This window comes from Mobula hypostoma, chromosome 1 (assembly GCF_963921235.1).
Source record: "Mobula hypostoma chromosome 1, sMobHyp1.1, whole genome shotgun sequence".
Taxonomy (NCBI): domain Eukaryota; kingdom Metazoa; phylum Chordata; class Chondrichthyes; order Myliobatiformes; family Myliobatidae; genus Mobula; species Mobula hypostoma.
In genome coordinates this window covers 54489540-54501666 of record NC_086097.1, presented here as the reverse complement: position 1 = coordinate 54501666, position 12127 = coordinate 54489540, and the positions used below count along the sequence as shown (strand labels likewise).

General features: G+C 36.0%; 1 protein-coding gene across 4 annotated transcripts in view; it reads right to left on the bottom strand.

Annotated features, from left to right (window-relative positions):
- The window catches only part of samd4a (sterile alpha motif domain containing 4A), a 174381-nt gene that overhangs the window by 87505 nt on the left and 74749 nt on the right, over nucleotides 1-12127 (bottom strand). For 3 of the 4 annotated variants that reach the window (XM_063049146.1, XM_063049125.1, XM_063049135.1), the window contains exon 4: nucleotides 4094-4357. The exons of the other annotated variant lie outside the window; for it this stretch is intronic. In XM_063049146.1, coding sequence (XP_062905216.1) covers nucleotides 4094-4357 — 264 coding nt within the window. The remainder of the gene's footprint in view (nucleotides 1-4093; nucleotides 4358-12127) is intronic. 4 annotated transcript variants of the gene reach the window in all.

Sequence of the window (12127 nt, the reverse complement as noted above, 5' to 3'; positions counted from 1 at the left end):
TAGTCCAGTCCATCATGAAAACCAGCTACCCTCTACTCACTGTCTATGCTTTCTGTTCTCTCAGGAAAGCAGCCAACATACCAGAGTATGTTGTACTCAACATACCTAGTAGTACCAGAGGAAACACCACACTGTATCACTGTTACTCTAAGATCAAGAGTGCCTACCTTGCTATTCCACACCCACACTTCAGAAAGTCTGATCACCTGGCTGTACTTCTATCCCTGAGTACAGGCAGAAATTGGAGACTTGCAGCACCAGTAGTGAGGACCAAGGAGGTATGGACAAAGGAAGCACAAGAGTGTTTACAGGACTGCTTTGAATTGGTGGACTAGATTGTATTCAGGGATTCATCTTCCAATCTGGATGAGAATGCTGCAGTTGTTACCAACTTCATTAAAACCTGTTTGGAAGAATGTGTGCCTATGAAAACTTGCTGTACATTCCCAAATCAAAAGCACCGATTATACCAGTGCCTAAGAAGAGTAATGTGAGATGCTTTAACGACTACTGTCCAATGCACTCACATCTACGGTGATTAAATGGTTTGAGAGGGTCATGGCTAGAATGAACTCCTGCCTCAGCGAGGACCGGGACGCACTGCAATTTGCCTGTCACCACAATAGGTCTACGGCAGACACAATCTCAATGGCTCTTCACACGGCCTTAGATCACCTCGATAATACAAACACCTACGTCAGGATGCTGTTCGATGACAATAGCTCAGTATTTAACATCAGCATTCTCACAGTCCTGATCAATAAGCTACAGAACCTGGGCCTCTGTACCTTCCTCTGCAATTAGATCCTTTGACTTCCTAACTGGAAGAATACAATCTGCATGGATTGCTGATAATATCTCCTCCTCACTGACAATTAACACTGGTGCATCTCATGGGTGTGTGCTTAGCCCACTGCTTTACTCCCTCTACACCCATGACTATGTCACTAGGCATAGCTCAAATGCCATCCATCAACTTGCTGATGATACAACCATTGTTGGTAGAATCACAGATAAAGATGAGAAGGCGTACAGGAGTGAGATATACCAGCTGGTTGAGTGGTGTTGCAGCAACAACCTTACACTCAAAGTTAGTAAGACAAAGGAACTGATTGTGGACTTCAGGGAGGGTAAGACGAGGGAACACGAACCAGTCCTCAGAAGGATCAGAATTGAGGAGAGAGAGTAATTTCAAGTTCCTGGGTGTCAAGATCTCAGAGGATCTAATCTGGTCTCAACATATCAATGCAGCTATAAAGAACACAAGACAGTGGCTATATTTCATAAAGAATTTGAAGAGATTTGGTTTGTCAACTAAAACACCCAAAAACTTCTATACATGTATAGAACCATTCTGACATGCTGCATCACCGTGTGGTATTTGGGGGGCAGGGGGCTACTGCACAAGACCAAAAGAAATTACAGAAAGTTGTAAAATTAGTTAGCTCCATCTTGGGTACTAGGCTCCATATAATCCAAGACACCTTCAAGGAGTGGTGCCTCAGAAAGGCAGCATCCATTAATAAGGGCCCCATGACTCAAGACATGCCCTCTTCTCGTTGTTACCATCAGGAAGGAGGTACAGAAGCCTGAAGGCACACACAGTGTGGTTCAGAATCAGCTTCTTCCCCCTGTCACCCGATTCCAAAATAGACATTAAACCCATGAACACTACCTCACTTTTAAAAAAATATATTATTTCCGACTTGCACTATTTTTAATCTCACGATTTAATATACATAGATGTACATGCTTAATGTAACTGATTTACCTATTTTTTTTCTTTCTATATTTTCATGTATTGCATTGAACTACTGCTGCTAAGTTAACAAATTTCATGACACCTGCCAGTGATAAGAAGCCTGATCCTGATTCTGAACATAAGCAAGTACCACTCCAAGCTGTCATTCTCTATTCTCCCCCATTCCACTGGGGCAGAAAATACAAAGCTTGAGGGCATGAGAAAACTGATTAAGATGAACTCTTCATCTCTCATTCTACTTTGTCACGACCCTTGCGCTTTACTTGTAACCCGCACTACACTTCCTCTATAACTGTAACACCATATTCTGCATTCTGGTTTTTATATTCTTCACCTCGATGTACTTAAGCATGGAATGATCTGTCTCGATGGTATGCAAACAAAAGATTTTCACTGTATCATGGTACAGATGACAATAGTGAAACAAATAATTACCATTTAAAAGACAAAGATAGAGTGAGAATAAAGCAGTTTTTCCTCAGATAGCCAGGTCGTTATGAATGGGGTACCACTTAATTCAGTGCTTGGGCCCCAGTTATTTATAATCTGTATGATTTGACTGCAAGGACCAAATATTATATTTCTAATTTGCTGATGATGTAAAACAAGATGCCATTGCAAATAAGGCACAGGCTATAGAGAGACTTCATGGGATATAATACAAGCTTCATGAGATGCTGAGAAGATGACGGAAGAAATAAGTGTAAAAAATTGAGACTTAATCAAGTTTATTGGACAACTTTTTTTTTAAGAAGGTGAATAGTTGGAAAACCAGTATGTTTAAAAGGACCCAGGCGTCCTTGTACCTGACTGATGAGAACTGAGATGCAGAGACACCAAGGAATAAACAAGACAAATGCCATTATAGTGAGAAGATTTGAGTAAAGTAATAAAGATACCTTACGACAATTACATAGAACAAGACCATACCTGCAGTAATGTGTTGCGTTTGCATCTTCTTACACTGTACTTGCCATAGAAGTATAACAAAGAATCACTGGACGACAGCTTTATTGTGAAGACTGAATAATCTAGGCTTTTAATCACTGAAGTTTAATAGAATGAAGGACCACCTCTCTGAAGCTTAAAAAATACTTACAGGTGTTGACTGCGTGAATGCAAGGAAAATATGTTTGCCCTGCTAGACAAGCCTAGGAAAGTTCACTACATCAAAATAAGATAAAAGTTGGCCATTTATGGTTACCTTTGTTCAGAGGGTATCAGTTCTTTGAACAGTGACTCAGCATCCACAGGATTCCAGAGCAGATAATTTCAATCAAAACAGAAACTAGATAATAGAGGAATAATGCAGCAAAATGCAGGTGAGTTAGATGGTAAGCAAGGTGAAGGAGGCTTGCAAAGTCAATGGCTTGGTCTTGCACCTCTTATGTATTAACTTCACTTACTCTGCAGTGCAGATTTTTCTCTCTCAAAATCATATTCCAGTTTGACCTGAGATTGAAGTTTTAAACTGCTTGGGCGGTTTTGTTATCAAATGATTATTTCTGACAAAGACAAGAGGTCTATAGTAACTTAAAATTCAGCCATTCTGTCAATTGAGTAATTTGGTGGCTGTAGCACACAATTAGAAAATCCATTTAAATTCACTTGACATCCATCTGGACTTCAGGTAAACTGTTTTTAATAGAATAGCACATTGAATACAATTAAGCCAGTTATACTTAGTTGCTGTCAGCTATTTCGTTCAGATGTTTTTTTTAATCTTTCCTGTATAATTTTCTTTAAAGTGTTTTTTTTCCCCTCAGTACACTTAGATTTATTCCCGATTTTACCTTAAACAGGAGAGCTTACCCTCAGAAAAATAAACACTGACTTCCATAAATACCATTACAATAGAACTTCTATTTATTTCATGGGTTTTTATGTTCTTTTCTTGCCGTGTTCCATCTGGTTTTAAGATCCATAAAACCTGTTGCCAATATAATAATCTCCTGCCCTTTTCTCATTATGTGGAAATGAATAAAAGAATAACATTTGTGAAGAGACACCCTCAAGAATCAAAAGTTGATCATTCTAGTTACATAAAAAACTCTAAGTCCACATGTTTTCCAGTAATACCCCGTTGACTATCTGGATTTGAGCCATGGACAGATGTACAGAAAGATAAACTGTGGTGACAGATTATGTATATTTAATAAATATCCAAATTAAGTTACAGGGAAAAACCTCAGCCCACAAAATTCACTATTACTTCAATGAACACAGTACATCAGCAACATTAATAAAACAACATCATTCCCTTTTCATTTTGCATTCTATTTGAAAATGTCTACTGCTGTCAGGAAAATCACTCTAAAAGCAGTTACCTACCTTTCATGCCACTGCCCTCCTCTTGGAATGTGTTTCGTGTTACTGCTTGATCTTCAAGATGTTCACTCCCGCCGCTACCAGAAGAAGCAACACTGCTCTGTGGGGAGAGAGGAGCATGGTCTGACGGGATACACTGAGGTCCTCTTGCTCGCAGGTCTTCATGGGACATCCATCCATGACCTAGAGGCTGATTTGGCACATTGATTGGTGGGGTAAGAGATACTGAACGCTTCAGAGGACTGTGGTGTGTCTGGCCTGAGAGAACTAGAAAACATATTATAACATATAATATTATTTATTCAAATTAATCAACTGTCAAAGTCTAATATCCATAGCCTACCAGATATGGCACTATTAAACACGTATTCTTGCCAATATCATAGATTTATTAAGTTCCGCTGCTGTAACAATCTTACATTTAGATCTCGATTTTATTGTCTCATTCACAAGTTGATGTTTGATTATACACATGATATCATAACCTTAATGGACAGAGTGACAGAATTCAATAAGCTAATACTGGCTCTGGACTCAAAGATGCATTAGAGGCTAAGCAGGTTTAATGCCATCTTATTAAAAGCTCAAATTTCATTTATTCAAAATAATTTCTATAACTAAACAGTAAGCAAACTCCTTACACGGAAATAGTAAAAGCCCGACTCTCGTTGTGATATTTCAGTCCATGCATATTCAAAGATTTTGAAATGCTACTAGGTGGAAGACGGCAAAATTGATCAACAAATCTGACATTCTAGGCAAAATGCAAAGACCCTAGTGCTTCTGTTTCAAGCATTTAATCTTTGAAAAGATTTAACATAAAGTAACAATTAATACCAACCTAAAACACTAGTAATTTAATGCAAGTTTCCAGAATTTAAAAAGCAGGAACAGAGAACTATTAAAATTGTTATTTAACATGAGAATCTCACAATTGAGTCAATAGTCAAAATAATGTATGCCTTGGGGCAGTTATATGCAATTCAATTACCTTCTTTCAAGTAACCAAAAAGGCAATCAATAAACATGAAGTAAAATAAAGAGCTTTTATTTCTAGCTGCTGAGCAAGAACGTTATATTAGCTTTCAGTTTAAACAAAACAGCATTCATTACTTTTCTAGAAGATAATCTAGAAAAGATTATTCACAACTGAAATCCATACTTTTCTGCTGCCTTTTAAAAATGTCTGATTTTGGCTATTCTGCTACAAAGATAACTTAATACACATGCACTAAACATAACCATAAATAAAGGAATAAGTCTAATTAAGGACAAAGCTTTGAATTGTCGTATTTCCTGGGGATAATTACGCCTGAAATTTATGCTGAGATGGGAGTAGAGAAATAGATCAAAATGATTTCATTTGATTTTTTATTTGATATCTTATTTTATTTTTATTTGATGTTTTGGCAAACTATTTTTAATGGTTGTAACAGAACCTGGAAAAGCATTCTGGAAAAGAAAGCTCCATAATCTCCAAAAAGATCTGATATCAGGTTACAATATTTGTGTAAAAGTGAAATTACATCCACGAATTTTAGTCAAACTTTCCAAATTCTGAATTCAAATTTTCTTCTATATTCCTAATGTGCATACATTACACACTGCATATTTAACAGATTACTAGGCTTATCATAAGAGTGCAACATCTAAGACAATGTTGCACTCTTCCACAGGCAAAATAACTTCAGTAACATTAACATGAGATTTCATCATGGCCTAACTACCTTAACATGTCAAACAGCAAAAGTCAATTGAATTAAATATTCCTTTGCAGAATCTCAATGTAGACTTGCACAATTATCTTTTCATGACAAATAGTGATGTAATTTCTCAGCAAAAAACCCATTCAGGTTGGGAAGCATGTATTAATTGCCTTGCCATTTATCTAATACACATATTGGTTAGAATTAAATATAGATTGATTCCAGTTTCTGCAAAAAAAATTTCCATAACACTAGAAATTCGTAACAAGTCCAACGTTATAAAATTATTTATTTCCAAAATGTTTGCAAATCAATATGACCTATATTTAAAAAGTTGTTCTACACTCAAACAGCTAGTAAAGAGAGCACATTTTGAGTTTGATGTTGCCCAAAATTTTATGTTAAGATAGCTGTTATAAGTATCAGTAAAATTATGGAAGAAAACAAGATGTAAGGTCTTCCTTGCAAGTGCTCTTGATTGCGTACTATTACCTCAAAAACATGAGCAATTTTTGTTGGCTAATTTAATTCCACAATTTTCCTTCTATTTTGTCCCTCTTTTTTAAAAAAGTATATTCAATAAAACAATAGAGAATCATGCAACAGTGGATTTGAAATTTGACTCTGCAGGGTATCTACCAGCAATGATGATGCTTCCAAGGACTCATGACATATATTTTGTAAAATTCCGAAGATCATGAAAAATTTGGGTTATAGTGTTGTAGATCTTCATTTGCAAGAAAAAGGCAGAAATGTAATGTATGACTGTACCCCAAAGAGAGTTAAAACTGAAATTTCACATGGTTAAAGAAAGGAATCCCTGGATTTTCTGAAACTTAAGAAAAATCACAACTTCAAATAATAAAGCCGGCCAGCTGTGAAATAAATACAAGTTATCTTTATCATTTTAAAATACAGCAATTTTACAATGTTTTGTTTTACATAATTAAAAAATAAGCAAGTTACAGAAGTAGGATAAGGTGCCAAAGACATTGTTTACTTGCTTTTCAGCAGTAGCTCCTGCTTTCAAAAGTACAACTTGATAAAGAACTAAATGGCTTTTTTTAATCATTTAATAACAACAATGACACTGGATTTTACAATAGCTACAATACATTTAATATTTAATCACCACAAAAGAGGGTCAACTGACCCATTTGGTCAATGTTGACTACCAGCAGAATAATCCCATCATTGGCACTTCCCCTTGTAATTCCATACTTTTCTTTTAAACCTTCTCTTGTAACTTGGGACACGAAATCCTGAAATCATTCTCGAAAATCTTCACACCTTCTGAGGTCAATATATCCTTGAGATAATGCCAGGAACTGCTCTCAAGGTATGGCCTGGAGATGTTTAAAAATATATTTCCACAAATGCTCAGAGCAATCAAGTGATCCACGTCCATGAATTGTTACAAGTACTATTGTTTTCGACTTTCACCATTCACAAAATAGCTTGACCTTTTCTGGTCCAGTTTTTCCTTGTTTTCCAATGTCAAACATTTCACCATACTGAAATCCAAATACCAAGGTTTTGCTCATTTAACAATTATATCTTTATAATCTGACACCTTGCTCTGACAATGCTACATCTAGGGCCACTAGAAACTTCAAGATTTGATTATTTTGTTTTACAGTGACAGTCTACTGATTGGTTACAACTTTTAACCACTAAGTAACTGCAGAGAATGCTTACTATCTTGACTTAGTGCTTCATGTTTCTTAGTTACAATTTCTTATGCTTTACTTTGCTCCTGATTTAAGGAGACTCAATCTTTCCCTAGAACCAACCCCTCCACCCACTTTATTCTTAATCTACACACTTATTGAGATTTTCCTTAACTTTTCCAGACAATCCAATTCATGCCTTCTTTTTACCCTCCTCTCCCCCCATTTTCTCTTATAAATGTACTCTGAAGCTGCTTATACTCACTCATCGCATGATCAACACTTCCTAAACCTAAGGTATGCTTCCTTCTTAGAGACTCAATGCCTCTCATCAGCCAAGATTCCCTAAATATGCCAGCCTTGTTCTTCACCTGAAACGAAGCCTGCTGTCCCTGAACTCTTGATATCTCACTTTAAAATCCTCCTACTTTTCAGATGTTCCTTGACTTTCAAATAGTCTCACCCAACTGACCTCAGCAAGTTCCTACCAAAAATCTGCAAAGCTGGCAATACCTTAATTTAAGACCTTATGTCCCACCTTTCTCCATGGCTATTTTTAGAATGAACAGAATTATGGTCACTGGACCCAAAGTTCTTGCTGACTGACACTTCATTCATTTGCCCCAACTCATTCCACAACAGGAGGTCCAGTGCTGTGCCCTCTCTTGTTGAGCTTTCTATATATTGATTAGGAAAGGTTTCTTGGACACATTTAATCAATTCCATCTGTCCAAATGGCTGTCAACTTTAGGGAAGTTAAAAATCTCTCATTAATACTACCTTATTACTCTTACAGCTATCTACAATCTCCCTACACATCTGCTCTTCTAATTCCCGTTGGTTTTCAGAGGACTTTTAATAATTCCATGATTATCCCTTCCTTTGTTTTTAACTTTTATCCAAATAGCCTCACTGGCCAATCCCCCAAGAATAACTCCAACCACTGCTGTTGTGCCCTCTCATCAAAAAAATGCACAAGCACCCCCCATCCCCTTTACCAGTTCCTTTATCATATCAGTAATGTCTAGACACAAGAACATTAAGCTGCCAATCCTGCTCTACTCTAAGCCAATCCACACTGAGATTTTACTTACCTTACCTGCTAAACCTCCTGCATTGAAATGAATGCAGTATTTAACTAGTCTCTGCTCTCTCTTTGCCATACTCTTGGCTGTTCTGAATACAATCTCACTGACTACAGTATTTGCCCCCAACTTTTCATCTCTGCTCAGGTATCCAGGTGCTACAATTTCAAGTTTAAACCTTCCCAAGTAGCAATAGCAAATTATCAGCCCAGGATACTGATCCCCTCCAGTCAACAGCTCACCAGCCTACCTAGCACTGACAGGTCCACAATAAAAAACCTCACACAACACACATTCTCAGATATAATGCTAAGATTAAACTTTTGAATTTAAGAGATGCCCATTACAAATGTGATTGCATTTTAATTTAACAAATATTTTATCCAAATATCACATCACAAATGTACAGGTTCTAACACAAAGAACAAGCAGAAATAAAAATAGCAATCATGAAATCAACATAGCAATGAAATCTTCTGGAATACTTGTTTCTAAAAACTCTTATTTCCATTTTTGTTTTTAAGTTATTTGGTACACCAGAAAATAATCATGTGAGACTAATTACCTGGAACATTGTCAAAATAACTATGTTACAATATTATGGCTGCTTATCTTTAAAAAAATCCAAGACTCGATTTACAATTTTCTTCTCAGAAATAAGAATCGAGTCAAATCACTCTTAGGATACAATTAAGCAATAACCTTCCAAAAAAACAAAATACACGATTTGGAATTGAGGCAATGTGTTGCTATCAAAAAAATAAACCTCCCTCTGCTCACTAGAAATGATTTCTGCCATAAACATCTTTTCAACTTGATTTCAATGTTTAAAAGGTCTACATGAGTGCAGCAGATGAAAATATTGGAGAGTAACAATATGCTAGAAATAACAATGTCAATTTTCCCCCATCATAATTAACTTGAGTTTGGGAAAATATACATGCTAAACAGGTTCAAAATAGGATAAAAAACAAATTAACATTTACAATTAACTACCTGGGCCATAACTGGAGAGCTGCTACTGTTCATTGCTTAATTCATACTAACTACTGACTCACCTTTCCCAGATCTACAAATACCCAATTAGCTGCTCAGAATAATTCTGACACGAAATTGAAAGGCCCTTTACAGTTGCAGGGCTTAGCCTAATGTAATGTTGCTGAGTGGCAACACCAGAACAAGAGCTGTTCACAAACCTACTGGAAAAAAAATTGACACACTGAGTCATATCCACTGCCTCTGCCAGCTGTTGACAACTTGAATCGTATTCAAAAACATTTAAAAGCTTTAAGTTTTAAGCAGCTCTATATATATATATATAAACAAAAATTAAACATTTATGAAAAGTAATGAAAAATATACATATACTCTTTTCCCCCTCACATCCATTTGTCTCAATTCAAATTAATAGGCTTCCTGTTCATAGCAGGGCTGTTGAGGATTTGCAGCCACATTGTGCTCTCCTGTTGATTTTATATGAAATCCACTGCCAATGGACAATTGGGAGATCTCTGGCAAAGTCTGACCATCATTTTAAGGACCTCAGGTCAGGAAGGATATCCAATTCCTGATGCTTGTGGGGTTAAAATCTTAGCAATTCAAGCCATAACTGGGTGACCGTTCCCTACTGACTGTTTTTCAGGGTCTAAGTTCCGTTAGCTTTGATCTGACTGAGCCTTTATTAGGAAGAGAGTTCAAACGTCAAATGGAAAAAGCCAGCAGATGATTTTATAAAATAAGCTTAATTCAAACCAAATATTTTGGTGTATACTACATTATTTCTGAGCATTATGTTGCAATCCTCTTCAAATAGCCATTTTCTCAATAATCATAGAGCAAACTATCAGGACAGATGATTTCCAAAAACAGCTGGAACAATTGCTCATTTCCCAGATTGTTTCCAACAATTGGTATCCCATTGTTTTACATTTATAGGATTGTCTGTAATTTGCAGGCAGTTTGGTGGCAAGTTTAGTGATCCCTCACTATATATGAATATAGAATTTCTTAAATTAAGAGCAAAAAAATATAATTAAAATTGTACAATACCAAGATTATCATGCCAAAGATATAAAAATCAAAGTGATCAAAAATAAACCCAACAAAATTTTGAAAGTGACATACCTAGAGATTACCCAATTTTGTTACTAGATAGACAACAGCTTTATTATTACCAGAAATATTGTTAATAATTACCCTTAACATCCTGAACACACAGTCTGCTTTGTTCTGGGGGAAGTTGCCTTGATAGATACATTATATTTCTTCGATGCTCTTCTTGGAACACAAATATTATCTTAAGTCCTTCTACATGACATTACAAGAGCATCTTAGCGTATTAATGTCATGTATGATAATTTCCAATGTACGTGTTATGTTCTAAGTACTAATATTATGAGCACAAATCTCTTCCAAACAGTGCAACATTTAAGTGAAAACTTCCAACAATTACCAGATGTCCAAATTAATTCACCCAAAATATATTAGAGCAATTGCTGAGAAATTCTGACAAGTCAACATAATGATGCAACCATCTACCAAGGTAAAATAATTTTGGTCAAATAAAGTGTTGTTTCAGGTATTTCTATTTGAACACTTTTTTTCACTTCACACTTGCATGATTCAGTAACGCCAAACGTGTCAGACATTATTTCAAACAAACTACTACATATAGTATTTTAAATAATCACTTCAGAAAGAGATTTATTCATCTGTTCTATTTTTACAGTGGCAGCAAAGACATTACCATTTTCAACTACTTCAAAGTATTGATGTTAGAACTTGGCACCAATTTTGATTTTCCACAATCTAACTTTTATAAAATATACATAATTTTAAATGTTATTTTAGAAGCTGTTAATTTAAATTGGCAAAATAGGAATTGCATTAGTTTGGAGACCAGTGTAAATCATAATCAAAAATTAAGAGGGGAAACAAAGCAGGAAACCATACATCAACCCTTAAGTTGATAGAAATATCTTGATATGCATTAACATGTTCACAGGATGCTCTGAAAATCATCTGAGTGAGCATTTAATGTGTGTTATGTAAAATCTTTGATAAATATACTAGTCTTGAGGTTGTAATTATTGCAACAGAAAAGAGATCGTGGATGTATTTTATCTGAATTGCCCAAGGATAAACAATGAAGCTTCAGGATAGACCCATGAGGCATGGGACTTGGGAGTCCTAGTACAGGATTCCCTGCAGGTTAACTTGCAGGTGGAGTTAGTCGTAAGGAAGGCAAATGCAATGTTCGCATTTATTTCTAGAGGACAGGAATATAAAAGCAAGGATGTAATGCTGAGGCTTTATAAGGCATGAGTCAGACCACACTTGGAATATTGTGAGCAGTTTTGGGCCTCTTTTCTAAGAAAGTATGTGCCAGCATTGGAGAGTGTCCACAGGAGGTCCACAAGAATTATTCTGGAAATGAAAGGGTTATCGTATGAGAAGGGTTTGATGACTCTCGGACTACTTGCTGGAGTTTAGAAGATAAAGGGAGGATCTCATTGAAACCTATCAAATATTGAAAGGCCTAGATAGAGTGGATGTGAAGAGGATGTTTCCAATAGT